The sequence below is a fragment of the Cucurbita moschata genome, unplaced genomic scaffold (assembly GCF_002738365.1).
Source record: "Cucurbita moschata cultivar Rifu unplaced genomic scaffold, Cmos_1.0 Cmo_Scf00001, whole genome shotgun sequence".
Taxonomy (NCBI): domain Eukaryota; kingdom Viridiplantae; phylum Streptophyta; class Magnoliopsida; order Cucurbitales; family Cucurbitaceae; genus Cucurbita; species Cucurbita moschata.
This window is the reverse complement of record NW_019268517.1, coordinates 1,577,835-1,601,726: the sequence shown is the minus strand read 5'-3', so window position 1 is coordinate 1,601,726 and position 23,892 is coordinate 1,577,835. Positions and strand designations below refer to the sequence as shown.

Here is a 23,892-nt window from a genome sequence, read left to right as displayed (position 1 = left end):
TACCTTAGCTGTTTTTGTTTTGTTATTTGTCTATAAAAAAAATATATTAAAAATAACGATTTATCTCTTCTATTGTCAAAGTAGTAATAAATTAATTTTTAAAACAAAAATATTTAATTAGTCCCTTAAGGACCTAAATGCAATTAAACACAAATTAGAGGACTAAAAGTATATAATAAAAAGTGTAGATTATGGTCACGTTAAGGATCTGAATTCATCACTTAATGGCCTTGAGATTCTCCGACATTCCATGTGAGATGAATCGTTTTAGTATGTTTTGTTTTCACTCATATGCATCTTAAAAAAATTCTTGGAAGGTCCTATGATTGAACCATCAGGAAAAAATGTGCATTTTATCGGTATAGGTAATAACAGTATTAAGCTTTTCTTAGCCATCTTATTCTCAGGATCACTCTCATTCGGATATAGTTTAGGATTTAGGGTTTCGAACTTTAAGGTTTTGGGTTTCGGGTTTTAGGGTTTTAGGGTTTCGGATTTTAGGGTTTAGAGTTTCGAGCTTTAGGGTTTTGGGTTTCGGGTTTTAGGGTTTAGGGTTTCGAGCTTTAGAGTTTAGGATTTCGGGTTTTAGGGTTTAGGGTTTTGGGTTTTAGGGTTTACTGTTTGGAATATTAGAAGACAAGAAAAACAATTCAGTCTAGACAGTCTAAACATTGAACGGAAAACAAGCTTCAATCAAAACTTCTTTTTAGCCTTTTTCTAATGCTAATAACTTCAGTGACGAGCGAGCAACAATATTTTCATCTCGCGTGATGAAACTATGATATGCAACAAAATTCGAGAATTTCTTATTTACATTAATCATTCAAAATCGTATTTTAAAAACGACCATTAAATCTCTAGTTGTATAATACAAATTTGTTAAAATGGCGAACATCGTTCAAAAATCAATTACGAGGGGCAAAATGGGTATTTAAGATATTAAGAGAGAGAGAGAAAGTTAACTTTTTGCCAATAGGGGCTTGTGGGGTCATTCTCTAATTTCGACCAAAGTTTTGGACTTTTTTGTGAACAAAAAGAATTAAGTGATTGGTTAAACATCCACCGTCCTCTTTTGTTCATCCACGTGCGTAGAAATTAAATAATTTAAATAATTTATTTTAAAAAATAAACTAAATGAAAATATGATGTGACAATTTTTGTTTTAATTGATTAATAAAGGTTTAAATCTCATTTAGATAAGATTTGGATTAAAAAAGAAAAGCATTTTTTTTTATTTTCTCTTCAATTTTGTACCTAAAAATATTATAACGAGCCTTTTTAGAAAAATAATAATTATCTTATATCATGGAATGCTCGAGTAAAGGACCTGTTTAAAATAAGTGATTGTTACTGCATATACCAACAAAGTGTACTTTATGTAACCACGACTTTAATAACATATAACTTGAGTAAGATTTTATCTAAAAAAGACGTTAATTTCAACATAAAGATTTAATTAAATATCGAGATCGAATAATTTTTTATTTTTTATTTTAAAAAAAAAAGACATATTAAAAGACAATAATGATTTTGACAACTTTTGCTCTATAAATGGAAGTCTTAATCCAATTATTTAGCCTTTCGTTCGAAGAAATATGGAATCATTTCCATCATTGTGTTATTTTGGCAGCTATTTTTGGAAATTAATTTTTTTTATAAAAAAATAAAAATAAAATAGTTTTTATTTATTTATTATTTTTAAAGAATAGTTATTGAAATATATGTTTTTACCCATTATTTTATTTTATATAATCATTTATAAAAATGTGAACCGTTATATAACTTGAAATATAAAATATTTTCAAATAAAAAATAAAGCGAAAAAATGGTAAATAAATCATAGGTCTCCTCATTTAATTAATTTTTTGTTGTTGTTTTTTTAATTATTTTTAAATTTTTATGTATTAAATTAATTTAATTAGATCTAGGAAAGATTTGATGGATAAACATTAGTTAATATTAACTACATGTTTTTGGAGAAATTAAGGTTTCGTGAGAGGATTTTTAAAATTAAAATGGTTTCTAATTTAATTTTAATGACTGTGATAAAATTAAAATCGTTTTAATTAGTAGTTATTGTTGATAAAAATAGTTTACTAAATTAATGAAAATAATTTATCTAATTATTTCAATAAATACCTTTAAATTTTAAAATTTTTAAAATAATATTCTAAAACAAATCAAGGATTAACACTCCAATTTGAAGTACATTTTCGGTTTTCGTTTAAAACTCTCTCACGAGCACAATTAAATATAAAGAGTATTAATAAGATTTTAATGTTTTTCATTGAAAACTTATTGGTTGGGTCTTTTTAAACGCGGGAAGGAGAACGAAACACCCTTTAAGAGTGTGGAAACCTTTCCTTAGCGGACGTGTTTTAAAGCTTTGAGGGAAAGCTTGAAATGAAAAATCCAAAGAGGGCAATATTTGCTAGTGGGGCCTGAGTCATTACAAATGGTATTAGAGCCAGATACCGCATTATATGCCAACAAGAAGACTGTTTCCCCGAAGGGGGTAGACACGAGGCGGTGTGCCAGTAAAGACGCTGGGCCTCAAAGGGGGTGGATTTGGTGGTGGTCGCACATCGATGAGAGAAGAGAACGAGTGCCAGCAAGGACGGTGGACTTAAAGTGGGTGAATTATGATATCCCGTGAATTATGTTGAAAATTAATGTTTATAGTCCAAACTTCCATATGTCTCACAGGCCTATAAGAAATTCAGCCATTGGGTCCTCTTTACAGATTGGGCCCAATAACCATACATTTCGGGGCCCAAAGCCCAATGAATGTGTTATCAATATGGGCCAGGCCTTAGTATTCCTAAAAGAGAGCCATTGGATTATATGTACAGCCCAGGCCCAATAATCTAATATTCTGTCCCGGCCCAATGCGTTTGTCATTAATATGGGCCAGGCACTGGTCCAAAACGACGCCGCAGGATCCATATTTTTTTAACAAAGTTTTACAAATTCGAGACAAGCTTTCCATTTTATCTCTGCAACTGCGACGTGGCAATCTTCGGAACTCAGATACGGATTTGTTGGCGGAGATTCAACTTCACTTCCGAGCAACTTTACGGTTGAACCGCCGGCGGCCGGCGATAATTATGGTTTTGTAGTAGGTAGATATGAGGTTATAGGAACGAAAAGGAAGGAGAAATGGAAGGATTGGTGGTTCGGTCGCCTTTCGTTTCAACAGGGAAGAAGCTTCCCTTCTCGCCTTTGCTCGATTCTTTGCCGAGTTGTTCTGCTTCTGGAAGTGTATTTGCAAAGACCGTATCGAAATCGCGTAATTTTCTCTTCAATTACCTCGCTTTCTTTATTATTTTCAGCTTTGGTTTTGATTCTGCAAATTTCCGAACGCTCAGTTTTTTGCATTATAAGTAGATTAGTTACTCATTGTTTGGTGAAACTGATTGTTTGAGAGATTCTTTGAGTAATTTACGGACGATTCTCGTGTTGATTGTCTTGATTTTGTCGAATGCTATGCGTTTTCCGTGCATTCTGTGAACATATTGAGCGAGTAGTGAGTGTGTTGTCGACAGTGAAATGTAGAAGAGTAACGAGATTGAACACGAAGTATGGTAAAATCAGAGCGCATTCGTCGAATGCAAGTATCGGATCCGATGGATACAAGCACGAGGAGGAAAAGGAGGGCCAGCATGTTATTTCCAGCAGTGCACCTGCTGATAGTTCATCTAAAACGTGAGTTTCGTCGTTTTTGTCTTGATTTTTCTGAGTTTTCGATATATTAAAATTTTGATTTCTGTGACTATGGCTTGGATTATGCACCATATGCATTTATTTTAGAATTTCAATTGATCTTCCGGAGCAATGGTTATAAAATCGAAGGTTTCGTTGAAGGATTTATTATCATTATTATCATCTTTTGAAATCAAAATTCTACTAATCTGGTTGTTGGGGTTTCTCTAATCCATTCGATATTTGAAGGGCTGTGATAATGTGTTGTACTATTAAGAGGCAGTCGAATTGTAGCAACATCGCCGAATAATTTTTTGAGCTAATCGATTAAATAACGACCTTAATTGTTGTGTAAAAATGATTCTCTCGCCTTTCTTGATAATTTAGTGAATCCGGGACACATTTTTCTCTCATATGAACCTACCTCTCTTCTTCTTCTTCACTCATTTATATATCTTATAATTTTTTGGCAGTGAGAAGTCTCCAAATGGATTGCCTTATCCTCTTTCTATTGCGCTAGTACTAATTGGGTGCAGTTTAGTATTCTCACTGATTGCCTTTGTGAAAGGAGGACCATCGTCGATCTTGGCAGCAGTCGCGAAGTCAGGGTTCACTGCTGCTTTCTCCTTAATATTTGTCTCTGAAATTGGGGACAAGGTGATTTTTTTACATTGTTGGAACTTTGCCTATATCAAACCCAAATTTTTTTCAATTTTATCAAGGTTCTCAATTTTTTCCTGTTGCTAGAAGGATTGTGCATAACCTCATAATCCATAGAAGAAATTACAGATGAACAAAAGAAAAAGTTAAAAGACTAAGATATGAGTTCAATCCACTGAGACTGGACGTTTGATACTCGACCTTGTTTAGCCACATTACATTTCAAAGAATTAAGCGAATTAACCAAAATATTCTAAATTTTCCAAATGTTTACTGTTATATGGCTCTACTTCTTCTTTCTAGCATCTTTAGTGTCACATCCCCTTAGAACTCTGAAGATTTCGTCAGCTTATACCTTATCTCTTTTGGACAGACATTTTTCATTGCTGCACTCTTGGCCATGCAATATAAAAAAGGACTGGTATATCCTCTGTCGCGCTCTCTCTGTCTACAAAAATACATCTGCTATTTGCACCATGTTTTTCTTTTCCTTTGTTCCATATGGCTTGATTCTGTGGGTTAGGAATTGAAAGTGCTATTCAGGTATTGAATTGTTGAGCAGGTTCTGTTAGGATCTATGGGAGCTCTATCGCTTATGACAGTCCTCTCAGTTATAATTGGACGGATATTTCACTCAGTACCTGCTCAGTTCCAGACAAGTAAGCTCAACTGCTCTAGAATAATCTCTTTTAACGTACTGCCTTCTTACTTTCTCTGTTAGGACAATAACTTTGATTCTTCTTCCTCTATATTGTACTAGATACAATTCTGCTGAGACGATCAACATTTATTGTTGAAACCAGTGCATTTTGTTCTATTAAAAATTCAATTCGATATTTGATATTTTCTATCGTAACAAATAATACTTCTCCTACGCATACTTTTAGGTCCAAAATCTTAACTATATTTACGTGCTGTCGTTTGTGTAGCTTTACCAATTGGAGAATATGCGGCTGTAACTCTTCTATTGTTCTTTGGTCTCAAGTCCATTAAAGATGCATGGGAACTTCCCTCGAGTGTTCCTAAACAGGACAACGAGAGTCCTCCAGAACTTGATGAATATGTTGAAGCAGAGGAGCTTGTTAAAGAAAAGGTGGATCCCAGTTATTAGTTTCCTCTAGATTTTGAATTTTGTTTTGATAAGGCTTGGAAACTGTTGCTTCTGGGTAGTCTATTTCATATTTGTCTGACCCTGTGACTAACATTCCTGATTCTACCATATGGTAAATCTTTTATAATTGTTTTCAGGTTTCGAAACGGCTCTCCAATCCTCTTGAAATCATCTGGAAGTCGTTCAGCCTTATATTTTTTGCTGTGAGTAGCTTTTAATCATTACTATTTCAGCAGAAAACTATAACAAAAGCATAATATTTTAGATCGAGTCCAAGCGTAAAAATTCATTATAGGAGGATATTTCGTTCGTTTTAGATCATCAAAAAGGGTATTGTAAACATATATATACACCTTCGTTCTATTGCCTTTGCATCATATTTTGTAAATTAGACTGAATGAATATCATATTTAGTTCATCAACTTAGGGACAGTCCCATGGGGCATTTAAAGCTCTATACGATTTTTCCGAGTATGTGTTTACATATATAAAGAATTCATATGCAAGTACTTGAAGTTTGAAACATTATGTTAATGTTAGGAATGGGGTGATCGCTCAATGCTTGCAACCATTGCTCTTGGAGCTGCACAGGTTCGATTTTCTTTATTTAGAAGCCTGCAATATAGTTCATTTCGTTCTCTCTCGTTTCATTTCAAACTTCCGTTTTTCTTTCAATTTCCACTCCACAGTCTCCTTGGGGCGTGGCTACGGGAGCTATCACTGGACACCTAATTGCAACCACCATTGCCATTCTAGGAGGAGCACTTCTTGCAAATTACATTTCTGAAAAACTGGTAGGAGTCTAACTCCTCTCACTTATAATATGCCGTTTGATTCCTTCATCATTGATGCAACAACTCACTCGACCTTCAATCAGGTCGGCTACGTGGGCGGTGTACTCTTCTTGATTTTTGCAGTAGCAACCTTTTTTGGAGTTTTCTGACTATTGCACGACATCGAGTTCTTCAACGCCCTATGGCCAGGTCGATGCATTCAAAGGCTCTAATGCTAGTAGCCACAGTGAGAAGAGGAAGAAAAGTGGCTTAACGTAGGTTATTGTTTCTTTTCTTTCTGATGTTTATGATATAATCCTTTTCATTATTCTCAAGCTTCATAATTATTATTTCGTGTGCTTGTCGTGAACAAATTTTTTCCCCTGATGGTTCGTAGTGAAATTCAGATTTTTGCCAATAAAATTACATTTTCTGTTATATTGATAGCCATTGCTCTTCTGTGGTTTCTATTTTTCTGATTTCTCTTTATTGTGTATACACACAAAAAGATTGAATGGATGCATGAACCAGTGGTCGGGTGCCTTGACAAGAACGATGTGTTGCTCGAAGTCTCTCGAGACCCTTGAAAATAGGTCGTCTTGAAAATAGGTCACAAAATAAGACGTTATTGATGAAAATGATTCAATCTCCTTCCACCCATATAGGTTATTCGATTCTATTGAATGAGTTCCCTCATCTACGTAAGATGGGGCGTCTAAGTCGTCTAAGTCGCCATTCCTCTTAAAGAAAGTTCATCGTTTCTATTTTTTTTTTTTATACATAGATTTTGAAGACATTAAAAAAAATTAATGTTGATCTAGATGGATGCGACAATTGATCTAGATTGATTTTAGTCTAACACCTCGTCTCACATTGACTCTGTAACGCTCTCCTATGATACATTTTTTTGCATCCCACAGTTTTGGCAGATCGCTTGACCCTGTAACGCTCTCCTACTGATACATTTTTGCATCCCACAGTTTTGGTAGATAGCCTTGTTCATCTTTGGCACAAGAGCTCTTTCAAGGGTGGCTACTTCTAGACAAACCTCCTAATTGTCTTTGGACCCCTACCTCTTTTATCACTTAACGTCCTTTAGGAGCCTTAGCTGGCGATCCAAGCTATTTCCCTCTCGACGATGAAGCTTATCCTAAACTGTCATTTAGGAGCCTTAGTTGGTGATCCAAGTTATTTCCCTCTCGACGATGCCATCATCTCACTAGCTAAACCCGACTCATGTTATTTTGAAATCATATCTAGTATTCAGAATTTGCCTCAATTTGCAATTAAAAGCTCGAGAAAAAAAAAATTATTTTAACATTTATTACTCGAAGGCTTACAAAATCCATATTTTATGCTATAGAGTATAGATTATAGAGTTCAGATTAATTACAACAAATTACAAATTTATTTGTTTTCCTTCACACCATCCAAATATAGATAATAAGGATTGCAAGAAAAGAAAAAAAAAAAATCATTAATGGCAAAATTATGACAGCCATGATCTCTGCATAATATTCATTATGCTATATATATAACTAAGACGTCATTTTTAATGATACAAATCTAAATTCCGGAAAGGATAATGGTAACAGCTAAATTACCTAAAACACCCTAAAGAATGAATGGAGATAAGGATTGGCACTCCCTTTTGCTCTCTTTTGGGGATATTCAGTCCTTAAGAATCATTCAACAACTACACACCTATTCCTTCTAAATGTACCATTTGAAAGCAACCCAACAATCCGTTTTTCAAGTCTTCTTGCTCCTGAGCCAGGTCTAACTACATCTGCATCTCCCCATACTAGACATGTATCATTCCCCGGCTCCCCCAAACACCACCCACCCGGCACGATGTGTCCGGGGCCACGGTTCAAGATCTCAGTATCGATTCGGTTGAGTACTGGATCGTTCGACTGAAATCTTGTTGCAAAGGCTGCTCCACTCTCGATCATGAGATCGTAATCAGAGGGGCCAAGGAACTGGGGCTGTTCTTTGGGAGGCTTGTCAAATATGGCGTATAGTAGGTTGTCGTTAAGGACCGTCTTGTTGAACTGGTGAGAATTACAGAGGACGGTTGGAAAATAGTTCATGTGGCCAGATTGAGTATTTGAGAAGTACATCAAAAGAGTCCTGGGAAGATTATCTGTTCCGAGAACGCAGAACTCGACAACCTGTCGACTCACGATTGAAAGAGACGAACCTGCATAAGAGAACGGTGGGAGAAGATCTCTTATCAGTTCCAGATGATAAGAGAGCTTCTTCAGGAAACATTGAAGTTCAAACCCAACATGCGTAACTAGATATCAACATTTATGTTGAATTCAATATCCAAGCTAGCAGTTACTATTAGATAGCATAAAATTGAAAAAACATAATACCAACTGAGATATTACAACATTTTATCAAAACGGCAATGACAATAGCATCACGAGGAGGCCGTTCTTTTTTAGTACAACAAATGTAGGGGTTGAAAAACCACGAGGTGCCCAGTTCGGTTCCGTGTCGGGGGAAAATCATAAAAGGAGGCCATTTCCAAGTCAAGGGAGTTTCCATTTCTAAGTCAGAGAATTACAAAAATACTCTCCCCATATTGACATTAGCAACTAGAAAGAAGCTAAATAACAGATCTAAAACTACATATACGGCTTCTCATCAGAGCCACCACCATTTTCATATGAATGGCCAATAACTTCAAAGTACGATCCATAGTTCATCTTTTTTGTTCTTTCTTTACGAAGAGATGAAAGACTCAATCATAGGAGCAAGACCACTTTGCCACTTACAATATTTTGCCATGTATTTAAGTTATCTATAAAGGATTCTACCTGTGAGATCTCACATCGATTGGAGAGAGGAACGAGTGTCAGCGAGAACGCTGGGCCCCAATGAAAAGTGGTTTGTGAGATCCCACATCAGTCGGAGAGAAGAACAACTAAACCTTCTTTACAAGGGTGTGGAAACCTCTCCCTAGCAGAGATATTTTAAAAACCTCGTGGAGAAGCCCGAAAGGGAAAGCTCAAAGAAGACAATATCTGCAAGAGCTGTTACACTATCCATCCTCGGTGAGAATTATACATATTAGATTATCGTAAATAAATTTAGCCTGAGCCTTTCATCTTTTCCTTTCAAGCTTAACCGAGATTTTTGCAACTGGTATCTTTGAGTTGCATGCCATTTCCAAAGAACATTCAAGTAGAATTGACCATCCTATCTTATGGAGTGTTCAACTCTTACACTAATGGAACTTGTCTTTGTCTCAAGATCTATGATTTTAGGCAATCTATGGCACCTAGTTCTTTGGTTGGAAGGTTTAGTATTTGAGAATTAGGAGTTTGTAAAGAGTAAAACCTATAATTTACAATACCTATGGAGTTTACAATCTTCTTGGAAAGGACCCATAATTCCCACTAAAACTGCAATATCTTTACTATATAACCAAATTTGCACTATTCCAAGTTAGAACTATAATCCATACGAGCTATTGAAGCTCCACAGATAATCAAGCATTCAAAAGACGAGTAATGAAGAAGGTCTACCTGTAAACAACTGGAAGGCATTAGGCAATTCCCTCTTTTGGGTGGCATAGAACATGGCAGTTTTCTCAGAAAGATAAAGCCCTGGATCAACAATTATCGGCTTCAATTTCCTAGCCCTTTAACCAACACAAGAACAACAACAAGAATTGGCAGCTCAGAACGAAGAAATTGGAAAGTAAAATGGTTTTGGAGTCTGTGAAAGAGTGATCATCTTACTCTCTCCACCCAATGTAACTCGAATGCGTTACGAAGTTCATATCCTTAGGCAGAAATGACAGAATGTGAAGAAGATCTAAAGAACACAAAGAAGATCACTCAATCAACAAAATTCTGAATCAAGAAAACTTCCATCTAAAACGAAGATTTCCGGAAAACATACCATCTTGTGTGACAAGTGGGTAATCATCGGCAGTGAGACGAATAAACCAATCCCAATTCGGCGACAACCGGAGGAGCAGCGAGGCACCGTGAAGCGTCGAAGAAATTGTCGACGAACCTTTGAGATACACGAAATCGGCTCTACCGATTACATCGACATTCTGAGCAGCTCTGAAGATGGGAATCGCTTCGACGGCGACGGCAAGAGAGTCGCGCTCGGATTGAGGAGCGGAGAGATCGAGATGAAGCAGATAGTGGTTTCTAGGGTGATAAACAGCGAAAAGCAGCCGAAGAATCCGATTGGAATCGCCATTGGATCCGGAAATGAGATAAGCAATAGAAGGAGGAGTGGGATCGGAGGAAGCATTGCTGCTACGGAAGACGGTCCGGTGAGTCTGACGAGTCGGGAAGAGAAATGGGTCGGGTTTGGGGTGGTGGAGGACGGCAGAGGCGGAGAAGGGGGAGCGGCGGGAGGAGGAGGAGATGGAGAGAAAGAAAATGAGGGAGAAGAGGGCAGTGGCGAGGATGATGGAGAGAGTGGTTTTGGAGTCTTTGAGGGCGACGGCAGCGGGAGAGGGGGCGGCGGCGGGTGACGCCGGCGGGGCCTGCATTTTTTTGGGGCGAGAAAAAGTGGAAGTGGTGGTGGTGATTTGTTTCTTTGGCTTTGATTTGTTTCTTGGTGAAGCTGATGGTGATGTAGTGACCGCCATTGTTCCTTCCTCTCAATTCACCTCCCCAACAAAATAAATAAATAAATAAAAATTATTAATTTGTTTTCGTTTTGAAAATTAAAAAAAAAAATTAAAAATAGATCACTACATAATTTGATTTGAATAATTCTTAGTGCCTCACCTCATTCATTTGTTAATATATATATATATATATACACTCTAATTATTACAATTTTAAAATATATATTAAAATTAAGTCAAGAATTTTAATTTAATATTTAAAAATAAGTAAATATATATTTTAATTGGTTCATTATTTAATAAAAATTATTTAAATCGAAAAAATTTAAGAATATTTGAATTCTATTTTTAAAATAATGTATGGGGATGTACTAATATAAATATTTAATTTTGATTTATTAATAAGAAATTAAAATATGAGAAGGTTAAAAAAGTAAATTAACTAAAAAAGATTATGTTATAATATTAATATTTGATGGTTTAAAAATTATATTATATTTTTTTTAATAAAAATTATTTAAAAAAGTTTATCATAAAGATATTTTTTTTTTTAAAAAAACAAAAATTATATATTTTTTTTAAAAAAAAACAAAAATTATATATTTTTTTTTCGTGGAGAATTTTTGCCCAATTTTAATAAAAATAAATGAATAAATTAATTATAATAAATTAATAAATATCTTATATCCATAAATTTCAGGCGAGTTTTGAGCTTGTTGAGAGAGCGATGAATTCGAAGCAAATAGAAGACGAAGAGCAGCGACGGCAATGGGGAGCCAGAACGTGGTCTACACTCGCCGCCGTTCGTAGCCGATCGCCGCTCATCCAATGCATCACCAACTTTGTTTCGATGGATTTGGTGGCAAATACTCTTTTGTCTGCTGGTGCATCCCCGGCCATGCTTCATTCTCTCGAGGAGTTGCCGGATTTCACTCCCAACGTCGATGCTCTTTGTATTAACGTCGGCACGCTTTCCGCTGCCTGGTTGCCTGCCATGAAGTTTGCCGCTGAACTGGCGTTGAAGGCCGGGAAGCCTTGGGTTCTCGATCCGGTTGCTGCCGGAGCTTCTAAGTTTCGGATGATGGCTTGTTTGGAGCTTATGCAGTTGAAGCCCACCGTTGTTAGAGGGAATGGATCGGAAATAATCGCGTTGTCTAAAGCTTCCACGGAGTTCAGTATGGTAAGTTGCAATTTGATTTCACACCGGAAATGAATTTCGGTACGATTGTTCCATCTTCTCTGCTTTTGAACTTCTGCATGCAAAGTTGCAAACTAGGTTACATCCATGGAAGAGCTTTGTGTTTGATTCCTTTTAATCTATCGGTCTAGCAGTTCAATTTTAGGGGAAGCTTATTCCGATCCGAAATCTCCCTTTTTATAATCGGAGCATCAAAGTCCCATTCCTTAGATTAGGCTTATCACCCATCCCGCGGCTCTGAGACCAACTCTAGGAGAAATTGAAAGTTATATGGCTTGAGTCTTGAACCCAAATTTTGAAAGTGTTATCTCTAAATATTTCAAGCCCTTACCACCAAGTGTTTGAGATTTCAAGTTTTGATCATCAGCTCATCTTTGCAAATCATAATGAAATCCTTCACGGAATCTAGAGTTTTAAGCGGCAAAATCAATTTTGATATCTCTTACTCTACTAGTTAAGTAGCAACTTAGTTGTCAAAATTGATCTTACTTCTTCGCCTCACTTTTATTATGATTTCAAGGGCGTGGATAGCTCCCATGAGTCAACTGATGCTGTAGAAGCTGCTAAATCATTAGCTCAAACCAGTGGAGCCATAGTAGCAGTATCAGGAGCCGTGGACATAGTTACAGACGGGAAGCAAGTTATTGGCGCTCATAATGGAGTGGCCATGATGCAAAAGATTACAGCAACAGGATGTTCAGTAACAGCTCTTATTGCTGCCTTCCTTGCTGTTGATCAACTTCATGCTTTGGAAACAACAGCTTCAGCGTTATCGATCTTTGGAATTGCGGGCGAGATGGGAATGGAAACAGCGAAGGGCCCTGCATCACTACGAACTCATTTGATTGATTCGCTATATGGGCTCGATGAAGCTGCTGTAATCTCACGAGTCAAGATCGCCAGCTTGTGATTAAATTTTGGAGGGGTTGTTATTTATGGTACAGTAACTACTCTTAAACCTTGTTGAGTATGTACATTACTTCAATGTCCAATAATGTTGAAAAGGTTGGCTAGCCTGAACTTTTCATTTATTTATCTGTTTGCCCTTTGAATCTTTTCGATGAAGTCTATAACTCTGATCATCCTCGTAAATTTGTTTCGTTCTTTTGATGCTGCTCGTTACTGTGTTCATGATCATGTATGTTATATCACTAGGGTGTTTCATTAATCACATTTGATGAGTTACTTCCTTGTAAATTTTATCATGAAATCCATCAAAGTTTACTCACGATATGATCACAACAGAATTACAACTTAGAAATATTTAAATTTTATAAGACTCGATTACATTTTTTGACTTGCTGCTGCATTTGATAGAAACTACAGACCATGATTGCATTCATAACCTCACATAAATTGCATTGTTCTTTGTTCACCATATTGGTTTTCAATAGCTTAGATGGACAATGAATCGCAGCAATGTTTCTGCTCCATCAGCGACGTGCTGGCCAGGAGGAATGAGCGAGCGCACCTCTGCAATCCCACGTGCGTGCTTGAACTTGCCAGTTCCTCCAGTCACAGACAAATGTGATGAGGGGCTATTAATCCTGAATACTCCATAGAAGTTGAGACTGTCACCATACTCTCCTCCTTCAACCATGGCCGTAAATGCCATCATCTGTGTAGTCCCATCAGCAGAACTAGCCACATACACCCCTTGTGCCTTGCCAATCAACTGTGAGCCCAACTCCGGTGCTGTGGTCAAGATGTCATCGATGACGGTAATCGTTCCAAAGCCTAGTCCCAACCCATCAGGTCCCAATTGGGTCTGGGGAAGATTTTGTGGGTTGGGATTTCCAGCAAAAGCAGTACCAGACAAGCCAGTCCCTAGAGGGATCCCATTGTTGCCATTAACAGTGGGGAGAGCACCATTAGCATTTGGAATTGCTATGCCATCGTCTGGGGGAAGGAAGTCTATAGGTGTGGCAAAGGGTACTTGACCAGTGTATATGTTCCCCAGTAGGCCAGTAATCGGTCTCGCTGTAGGGCTGCCACCGCCGAGAATGTCATGCATGTAAAATTCAAGGACAGACTCCTCCCCCCCAGCATTAGCGGTGACAGCTGCAGACCTAAACGCCACAAAATGCACCACAATGATCGCCATTGCGATGAAGGCGCGAGAAGACGATTGCCTGAACATGTTGCAGAGTCGGTATGCAGAGCTTCTCTTGCTTGTAGAACTCAGAGGATTGTAATTCTTGTGGTGATCTGCAAAGAGGTATGAACTCTACTCTTTATACACAGCTGAAAATCATAGATCAATTTGGATTTTGGAGTTGCTATGAACCACCAAAAATGGTGAAGTTGTTGGATCTGTTCTTGAAGATATGCATGCTTTTGATGAAATAGTTCTTGGAATTAGCTTCGGCCATTATTTTCAGAATTTTCATAGTTGAGTTGAGTAGGTAGGTTCCTGAAGATAGCTGTTATTCATTGTGGAGGGTATAACCAAACCAAATACATCTTCTTATAAGATATAAATATTAGCATATAATTTGGCAGTTGGATTTTTAGTGATATGTTTAATCTGTTCCACTTTGAATTCCCTTCTACATTGTCATCAGGGAAATAATATCTACTTATTTTCTATTCTTGAACTCGATTGGATGATTTTTTCGTGTTGAGACCGATCATTCAAATAGATGGGATAAACTAATGAGCTTGGATATTTTAATGAACTGTATAGAAGAGTTATCTATCGGAACAATGCTCTTATTGATCAGTTCTACATAATGAAGTCGTTTGGATTTGAACGATGAATGTGAGATGTTTAAAATAATTTTCAATTTTTGGAAAGAATAGTTTTAGACAATAATTCTTTGGATGATTGTACTTAAATAATTTTAAAAACAAAAATCCAGTCAGCGGGTTGACTGAATTTTTGTTTCAAGAGTTCATGGGTGCGATTCAAGAGAGTTTTCAAAGGGAGTTTTGAAGGGAAGGTCACAGAGTGCGGAGAGGATTGCTAACCTACAACGGGTTGTCCTTGACCTAATAAGAACCAATCATTATAGTGATAAATGAATAATCTAATACACGTATCTACGAAATGTATCTCACTTTTACGACTCTTCAAATATGGGTTTCTTGAGATCAGTACAGTTGAAAAGGCATTGGTTGAATCTTGTGACACTTTTTACCATTTTCATCTTAAAATAAAGAACAACAAGAACAGGAACTTAGGGACAAAATAATGAGAATACAAAAAGTTCATTGTCAAGGAATTGCTGAACCATTTGCTTCTTGCACACCTTCTTCATGATTCCTTACCTTTGCCTGTCTCACCACTGGAGAAATTAATGTCCACACTGCACAAACAAATGGCGGAGAATAAGAAAATAATCAAGTTCGGATGTAGCAATTATCTCGTGAGATTAGTCGCGAATTATGAGCTACTAAACTCAAAAAGCTCATAGATATCATAGAAATGTTCATCTTAACTATGAAGTCTAGACTGCTATGCAGATCCACCTTGAAGAGAATGTAGGAGAGAGCGGGAAGAGTTTCTCCCATTTGGTTAAATGAGATGGGGTTAGACTTCTCGTCCCCGTCTCCACTCCGATTATTATTATTATATTAATGAGTTGTTGAAAAATGTGTTGTAACATCGTAATTTTGAATTTTTATTATTGTTTTTCTAATAAAAACAAAAGATGAAAAAAATTTATTGGGTGAATTTAATCCTTTCAACGATAAAGGAAGAACTTTACGAGCATAGAAATTGAAATAGGCGACGGGGATGTGGATGGAAAAGTCTTTTCCATCCCTATTCCATCCCGTGAACATCTCTAGATATCGACACTATTTGACGAATCATAGCTGTTAAGTCAATTCCTAGACCTGTTATACTATACTGTCTATCATTAAATTGGCACAGAAGAGTGTGTTTTGAATAGGATTGTACTTACAGTATATTGAGGCTGCAAGCCATTCATTAATGATTTTAACCCATGTACTTGTCCATCCAACATCCATGCTCCACCTAAACATTTCACAATTGTATAAGAGCGATCATGAGAATCACATAGATCACGAGAGAGTTACGGGCATAAACGGTTCAGTTCGATCCAGTTCGACCTAACTGACCAACTTTAAAAACGAAATCAAATATAACCATCTTCACACACCAGCCAAATCAAACTAAGCATTTTCTTTGAGAATCTTAAAACGAAACCGATTGATCGAATGATCATAGTTTGATCTTGGTTCGGATGGTTTGGTTTATACTTGTTCAGGTTTTAATTTGCACTCCAATATTAGAGAGAGAGATGATGTAACAACCCAAATCCACCGCTAGTAGATATTGTCCACTTTGGCTCGTTACGTATCACCGTTAGCCTCACGATCTTATAACGCATCTACTAAGGGGAGGTTTCCACACCTTTATAAGAAATGTTTCGTTCCTTTCCCCAACCAATGTGGGATTTCATAATCCACTCCCCTTGGAGGGTAGTGACCTCATTGGTACACCATCCAGTGTCTGGCTCTGATACTATTTGTAACAACTCAACTCTACCATAGCATATCTTGTCCGCTTTGAACTGTTACATATTGCTATCAGCCTCACAATTTTAAAACGCGTCTATTAGGAGAGGTTTCCACACCCTTATAAGAAATGTTTCGTTCCGTTCTCCAATCAACGTAAGTAACATCTCATATATGAGTTTCAGGAAGAACAATGATGGTTTCAGTTTTCTTACTTTGTGGCTGAGTTGTTGAGGTTCCAGCTGATGAAGAGCATTGCAAAGTACATGGCTCCTAGAGAGAATATGATATGGAAAAAACCATACTTGTAAGGTATGTCATCTTCCTCTTTCGCCTCGTCTTTACGAAACTGCAACGGATCAGAAACTCAAATTTCTGTTTTATGCTCAAATTTCTAGAAAAAATGCATTCTAGTTCAAACAAAGCAGATCTTTAGTTGTAATAGCTCAAGCCCACCGCTAGTAAATATTGTTCACTTTGGCTCGTTATGTATTGTCGTCAACCTCACGGTTTTAAAACGCGTATGTTAAGAAGAGGGTTTCACACCCTTATAAGGAATGTTTCGTCTTCTTCTTCAACCGATGTGGGATCTCATATCCACTCCCCTTGGGGGCCCAGCGTCCTAGCTGGCTCACCGCTCGGTGTCTGGCCCTGACACCATTTGTAATAGCCCAAGTCCAAGCCCAAGCCCACTACTAGCAGATATTGTTCACTTTGGCTCGTTACGTATCATTGTCAGCCTCATGGTTTTAAAACGCGTCTGTTAGGAAGAAGTTTTTACACCCTTATGAAGAATGTTTTGTTCTCCTCTCCAACCGATGTGGGATCTCATAATCCATCCCCCATGGGGACCCGGTGTCCTCGCTGGCACATCGATCAGTATTTGGCTCTAATACCATTTGTAACAATCCAAGCCCAAGCCTAGCACTAGGAGATATTGTCCGCTTTAGCCCGTTACGTATCGTCGTCAGCCTCACGATTTTATAACGCGTCTGCGAGGGAGAGGTTTCCACATCCTTATAAAAGAATGATTCGTTCCCCTCTCCAACCGATGTGGAATCTCATAATCCACTCCCCTTGGGGACCTAGCGTCCTCGCTGGCACATCGCTCGGTGTCTGGCTTTAATACCATTTGTAACAACCCAAACCCAAGCCCACCGCTAGCAGATATTGTCCGCTTTAGCCCGATACGTATCGCCGTCAGCCTTACGGTTTTATACCACATCTGCTAGGGAGAGGTTTCCACACCCTTATAAAGGAATGATTCGTTCTGCTCTCTAACCGACGTGGGATCTCACATTAGTAGTACCAAGAAAGTTATCAAGGACGAACATATTCGTCAATATATTGATATATCCGTAAATTGGAGGGTTCGACATGCATAACGTTGGTTAATCGATAAATTATAAAAGAATATCTACCCACCTCAAAACAAAATTGTTATCAAGCGAAACCGTAACGTTCTATCCTAGGTTCTAATAAAACTTTTAGATAAACACTTGAAGATGGAAAGTCAAAAGCAAGTGACCTGAAATGATTGTGAATCAATACCAGTTGAGAAGGTTGCCATGACAACTGCACAGATAGCAATTAAGAAGCTCTACAACCACAACACCAAGGAAACTCACAAACATCAGCTAGAGAGGTCAAATAAAAGAGCAGGGTGTGACTCAAAGTTTGAACAGAGGAAGCTAGAGAAGTGAAAAAGAGCTGTAAATTCTCACAAGTATAGTAATCCAGTCACTATTCCCACTCCCTTGCTTCTGTGCACTGCATTTCTCGGTCGCCGGTTCGCTGTCAAGAAACTCGCTAGGATTAGAAAGATCACAATTTTATGTTCATCATACAACTTCAAAGCAGAAAGCCTATATCACAACACAATGTTGAATCCCAAACCTTCTAATGGCAGACCAGCAGAGGAAGACGACATACGAAGCCATGATACCGGACGATAACAGACCTCTATTGACCTGACTTTTAAAGTTCCAAAGATAGTTTCAAATAAAAACTTCCCATAGCTGTGATAATCTAGCTGAATATGAGTGAAATTTTGTGGTGTGAACAAAAAGGGTGATTTTGAAAAGCATACCTTTGAATGTAAAGACACAACCATCATCACAATGAGGAGAATCAAAGTCCAAGAAATGAAGAATATATTGAGAACACATCTCAGTTTTGGAACATATAAGAAGTACATCAAACCGATCCCGCAGAATGAAGCTATGTAAAAGATCGTCGACGTGAATAATCCAAGCGAGCAGCTGTTGAATATGAATGAAATATTGTGGAAATTGATGCTAAACATAGGTAAATTCAAGGTTTTTGAATTGCTGTACTTTATTAGAGAACATACATCTGCTTCATTTTCTCATCAGGCATCCAGTACTTGTTCCACCATGAGATAAACTGGATAACACTTACCAGTTGGAGGAGGAGAAATATCCTGTTCATGAGAAGAAAACTAAAGGCATTCATATTTTCAATGAAGAAATAATACAGATAGAATTAACAAGTTCATCTTAAGCTGTGGAAGTGAGGATGAAAGACATATAGTCAGTATTAGTTGTGGGATTGGAATAGGTAGTATACTCAATGGCCTCTTTGAGAATGATTTATATTAGAAAGTTATATGAACATACGGCCCACCTCAAACGTCAGACGTGTAATGTGAGAAAATAAAGATGAAGATGTGAGATCCCACATCAGTTGGAGAGGAAAACGAAACATTCTTTACAAGGGTGTGGAAACCTCTCCCTAGTAGACATGTCTTAAAAACTTTGAGGGGAAGCACGGAAGGGAAAGCCTAAAGAAGACAATATCCGCTAGCAGTGGGGTTGGATAAATGGTATCAGAGCCAGACACCGGACGATCGGCCAGCGAAGAGGTTAAGCCCCGAAGGGGGGTGGACACGAGGTAGTATGCCAGCAAGGATGCTGGGGCCCAAAGGGGGGGTGGATTGGGGAGTCCCACATCGATTGGAGAAGGGAACAAGTGCCAGCGAGAACACTAGGCCCTGAAGGGAGTGGATTGTGAGATCCCACATCGGTTGGGGAGGAGAACAAAACATTCTTTATAAGGGTGTGGAAACCTCTCCCTAGCAGACGCGATTTAAAAATCTTGAGGGAAAGTCCGAAAGGGAAACCCAAAGAGGACAATATCTGCTAGCGGTGGGCTTGGGCTATTACAAGAGATGCTTGAGAGATTTAGCTGGAAATTGTAGATGTAGAATTTGGACTTACCCTGCACCTACACGAGCAACTTCACCTGCAAAAAAGGAGGGGGAAATCTAGGTAATTTCAGTTAAGCAATGGAATCATTATTCAGTTCAGGTTTTCAGTAAATGTTGAGATAGCAACCCAGGTAATGGATGTTGAACAAAGGAACATACCATATAATTGGATAAGAGCTGGAGGGAAGAAGAATGGAACCAACATTGAAACAATAAACACAATGAACTTCAAGCTCCACCAACTAGAATGCCAGACATTTCGAGGTTCGTGTAATTTTCTTGTTCTCGACGTAGAGAGAAACATCAGAAAGAAAAATATCTGAACTTGTAGTAAAGGATTTGGTCCTTCAATGATACAATGGTGAGGAACAGTTAGGCTCAGTGACAACTGCCTGACTTTTGAAAATTCCAACAGACATGGTTTGGAAAAATTGGCTGATGATACTGAAAAAGACAACTCAACTCTATCTTCATAGTTAACAATGTAACAATATTAAGGAACTGATTGCAAAGGAAAGTGTAACGGCCCAAGCCCACCGCTAGTAGATATTGTCCTTTTTGGGCTTCCCATTTCGGGCTTCCCCTCAAGGTATTTAAAACGCGCTGTTAGGGAGAGGTTTTCACACCCTTATAATAGTATCAGAGCCAGACACCGGGCAATGTGCCAACGAGGAGACTGAGCCCTGAAGGGAGTGGACACGAGGCGATGTGCCAGCAAAGACACTGGGCACTGAAGTTGGGGAGGAGAACAAAACACCCTTTATAAGGGTGTGGAAATCTCTCACTAGCAAATGCGTTTTAAAAGCCTTGAAGGGAAGCCCGAAAGGGAAAGCCCAAAGAGGACAATATCTACTAGCGGTGGGCTTGGGCTGTTACAGAAAGACTATTTCGCCTCTTTCTTAGCAAAAACAGAGCCACCTCAAGAGGAGCAGAAGAAATATTCTTATTCTTATATGATAGAGAAGAGAGAAAAAAAAGATACAAAGCATCCTAGGCTCACACGAAGAACTCCGAGTGTGAGAAAACAATCTTGTCCTCCTACTCCACAGGATTTAAGATCTGCAGCGACATTCAGTTACCAAAAAGAAAAATCATATATAAGCCGAGAATCTTAATCTTCGAGCCGAAATATACTAGTACAATTTACTGAAAAAATGCACGAAAGTGAAGTTTCTGAATGACATGTACTGTAACAACTCAAGCCCACCAATAGTAGATATTGTCCTCTTTGAGGTTTCCCTTTCGGGCTTCCCCTCAAGGTTTTAATACGCGTCTGCTAGGGAGAGGTTTCCACACCCTTATAAAAGAATGTTTCGTTCTCCTCCCCAACCAATGTGGGATCTCACAATCCACCCCCCCTTTAGGGCCCAATGTCCTCACTGACACTCGTTCCTCTCTCCAATCAATGTGGGATCTCACAATCCACCCTCCTTCAGGGCCCAACATCCTCGCTAGCACACCGCCCGGTGTCTGTCTCTGATATCATTTGTATCAGCCCAAACCCACTGCTAGCAGATATGTCCTCTTTGAGCTTTTCCTTTTGAGCTTCCTCTCAAGGTTTTTAAAACGCATCTACTAGGGAGAGGTTTCCACACTCTTATAAAGAATGTTTCATTCTCCTCCCCAACCGACGTGGGATCTCACATGTACACTTCACTACTTCTGAATCAAAACTTACACAAACCTGTAAACTTCAGTATCTTCTTTTCAGTTATTGTAATGATGTAGTGAATGTAAATCAAAATGTATGAACAAATGAAAGAGAGGTTTTCCTTACATCGTATCTGAGGTATAATCCTTTTCCCATAATCTCGAATAAACCAAGCAATGAGATTCGTCATCAGGAAGATAACGGCGTATACGTAGCGAACTCGCAAGGACTTCTTCTTTTCACTAGCATAATCAGCATTTGGAGTTTCCCAAGAAACAAATTCAGAGTTTCCTTGTCTGGTATGTACTCCTCTACCTTCACCCCCTTGGCTCATTCTGCAATGTCAAACAGATAGATAGCTACTTATTCTCCCTCAATCTCAATCTCAATCATTAGAGGACAGACAAAGAACCAGGAACAATGATGAGAATGTTTTCTGGTGCTAAGAGAACAGAGAAGGATGCTTATGGTAAAGTTAAGAAACTCACCTTGGCTACCCCTACTCTAATGTCACACAGCTCATATAAGTCTGCAGCCCATATCAAACGCTCCTTAAAAGGACAAGGAAGAAAGCAACAAAGTAATGGTGCAGGCAGTCTAGTGAGAAGAAGAGCAAACAAGATATCGTTAATGCAAAGTCCAAACCAATCTAATTTTGAATATATCAATAAAACAAATCTAAATTGTCAAAAGGTTACTAATGAAAATGATAAAATCCGAAACGCTCGAGATGTCACTAAACAAAAAATTTAATAAAAAAGTGTAGTATTTCACAAGTTACAAGTACAACGTTTCACAATGGCATACTTTATTTTCTTACCACTTTTGGCCTATTCTTTTGACGTTTTGCCCTGACAGCTCATTACCTTTGAGAGCTCTCTTTTCTATTATCTTCAAGTAACAACTTTCTTGATTGAGAGGATAATTGATTTGATAAGCAATTCTCTGAGGAAAAACCAAAGAAGCTGCCATAATGAGAAGATATTGTCACATGAATTAGGAAGCTCTCTCACCAAATTCTAAAGAACAAAGTCTTTTCCCAATCAACAAGAACTCACCTCCCTTTGCAGAGGAAGGAACAGCTTTGTCGGGCTCATGATTTTCCCCGTGGCAGTGAACAGAAACTTTCACCACTTCCTTTCATATTCTCTATCACATTGTTCTTACCCAAACATCATACAAGAACAGAAAAACAAGATTACCCTTCATAAAAGACATGCTCTTTAGCTCATTCACCATTCATCAATATCAAAAACATGTTTTGTGTATTGTGGGTGTCTGGTTTTTTTTCATTTTTAAGTCAGATTCCTTTAAATTTTATTTGAAATCGATGCTGAGCAATACTTCATCAGCTTGGCATTTCATCAAACAGGTAGTGAGCAAGAAAAAAAAACTACGAGATTTGAGCTAATGGAACATAGTTGGTTTGATTTGATTTGATTTGATTTCTCTACAAAAGATGTTCCAATCAAAATGTGAACATATTGATTTCTCTGTTTTTTTAATGTAAAATCAAGTCTTTACAAGGGACCCAAGCAATTGAAAAAAAGCAAGAAAAAGAGCAAAAAGTGTAAGATTCAATATGAAGCTAATAGACAAACAAGGCAATGACAACTTCCTTTTGACTAAACTACATTACTTACCTGAAATCCTCCCCAACTTTGTTGAAGCGTATAGACCCAACTTTTATATTTAAGGCCTTTGTTTTATTTCCCCTTCTCTAGAAGCACATGGTTAGTGCCTTGGCGCCTCTCCTATATAATATGGGTTTCAAATTACCCTTACATTAACGCTATCGCTAATAGATATTGTCTACTTTGACCACTCAACATCAAAATGGTCTCGTGCGCGCCCATCATCTTATCGGGTCTGAGCTTCCTGCGGTTACAGAATCGCCCGTGGAAGCCCCCTTGACTCTCTCTCTATAAAAAAAAGCTTTCTGCATCCGAGGCACTGGCACAAGTTTTTATTAAACAATGTTCGACTTTCATGCGTAAAGCATATAACTAGCGTTCCTTCTGAGCCAGGATCAAACTCAGATTTTGAGTATGATTGGGCCCGGTGTGGTAGAACCTGGTGAAAGATTGATTTTCTCTCCTAAACTATGATTCTTTCTAGCAACTTAATCAAAATCAAAGTAAACTTATTGCAACTACATCAACCGAGGGGGAAATTCACCGGTCCTACCTACTCACAAGGATGCATCGAGCAAGCAGCACGACCCCTGGTTTTACTTAACTAAGCTCCGTCCTTATACAAGGAGAGTCGTCAGACTCACGGTTTTAAAACGCGTCTATTAGGGGGAGGTTTACACACAGTTATAAGAAATGTTTTGTTCCCCTATCTACGGTCCACGTGTGATCTCACAGTCCATTCCCCTTCCAGTAAACTATTTTCATCCATAATTGACTATAAGAGTTTTTTAATTTTTTTTATACTCTTTAAAAATTTTTAAAATTTTGGTATTTTTGGGA

General features: G+C 38.0%; 5 protein-coding genes across 14 annotated transcripts; 2 read left to right on the top strand and 3 right to left on the bottom strand.

Moving 5' to 3' along the window:
• Nucleotides 1-2,966: 2,966 nt before the first annotated feature.
• On the top strand, nt 2,967-6,686 carry LOC111452154 (protein PAM71-homolog, chloroplastic). Its single transcript, XM_023092728.1, has 10 exons — nt 2,967-3,289; nt 3,546-3,705; nt 4,176-4,359; nt 4,736-4,783; nt 4,925-5,021; nt 5,292-5,455; nt 5,611-5,676; nt 6,014-6,064; nt 6,163-6,267; nt 6,351-6,686. Exons 1-10 carry the CDS (start codon nt 3,160-3,162, stop codon nt 6,414-6,416), a joined length of 1,071 nt encoding a protein of 356 aa, XP_022948496.1. The 5' UTR covers nt 2,967-3,159; the 3' UTR covers nt 6,417-6,686.
• A 1,037-nt stretch (nt 6,687-7,723) lies between these two features.
• Nucleotides 7,724-10,896, bottom strand: LOC111453747 (beta-glucuronosyltransferase GlcAT14A). Its single transcript, XM_023094972.1, has 4 exons — nt 10,165-10,896; nt 10,002-10,077; nt 9,786-9,901; nt 7,724-8,449 (listed from the first exon to the last, which is right to left on the bottom strand). The coding sequence occupies exons 1-4, from the start codon at nt 10,871-10,873 to the stop codon at nt 7,932-7,934; spliced, it is 1,419 nt and encodes a 472-aa protein (XP_022950740.1). The 5' UTR covers nt 10,874-10,896; the 3' UTR covers nt 7,724-7,931.
• A 656-nt stretch (nt 10,897-11,552) lies between these two features.
• Nucleotides 11,553-13,536, top strand: LOC111451002 (hydroxyethylthiazole kinase). 2 transcript variants are annotated; one of them, XM_023091230.1, is made up of 3 exons: nt 11,553-12,035; nt 12,574-12,991; nt 13,448-13,536. In XM_023091230.1, the coding sequence occupies exons 1-2, from the start codon at nt 11,583-11,585 to the stop codon at nt 12,961-12,963; spliced, it is 843 nt and encodes a 280-aa protein (XP_022946998.1). In that variant the 5' UTR covers nt 11,553-11,582; the 3' UTR covers nt 12,964-12,991; nt 13,448-13,536. The 2 variants fall into 2 exon arrangements, with proteins under 2 accessions (XP_022946998.1, XP_022946989.1); XM_023091221.1 differs by lacking the exon at nt 13,448-13,536 and having other exon boundaries at nt 12,574-13,145.
• Nucleotides 13,256-14,239, bottom strand: LOC111451013 (dirigent protein 16-like). The gene has a single exon (XM_023091243.1). It carries the CDS (start codon nt 14,191-14,193, stop codon nt 13,441-13,443), a length of 753 nt encoding a protein of 250 aa, XP_022947011.1. The 5' UTR covers nt 14,194-14,239; the 3' UTR covers nt 13,256-13,440.
• An 869-nt stretch (nt 14,240-15,108) lies between these two features.
• Nucleotides 15,109-23,101, bottom strand: LOC111448161 (serine incorporator 3). 9 transcript variants are annotated; one of them, XM_023087716.1, is made up of 16 exons: nt 23,062-23,101; nt 22,477-22,580; nt 22,239-22,383; nt 21,907-22,015; nt 21,545-21,753; nt 20,750-20,826; nt 19,927-20,086; nt 19,778-19,802; nt 18,892-18,981; nt 18,628-18,799; nt 18,435-18,508; nt 18,263-18,332; nt 18,067-18,138; nt 16,754-16,887; nt 15,962-16,035; nt 15,109-15,361 (listed from the first exon to the last, which is right to left on the bottom strand). In XM_023087716.1, exons 5-16 carry the CDS (start codon nt 21,750-21,752, stop codon nt 15,270-15,272), a joined length of 1,248 nt encoding a protein of 415 aa, XP_022943484.1. In that variant the 5' UTR covers nt 21,753; nt 21,907-22,015; nt 22,239-22,383; nt 22,477-22,580; nt 23,062-23,101; the 3' UTR covers nt 15,109-15,269. The 9 variants fall into 9 exon arrangements, with proteins under 9 accessions (XP_022943484.1, XP_022943412.1, XP_022943807.1 ...); XM_023087644.1 differs by lacking the exon at nt 23,062-23,101 and having other exon boundaries at nt 22,477-22,734; XM_023088039.1 differs by lacking the exon at nt 23,062-23,101 and having other exon boundaries at nt 21,907-21,947; nt 22,477-22,734.
• Between the last annotated feature and the right edge of the window lie 791 nt (nt 23,102-23,892).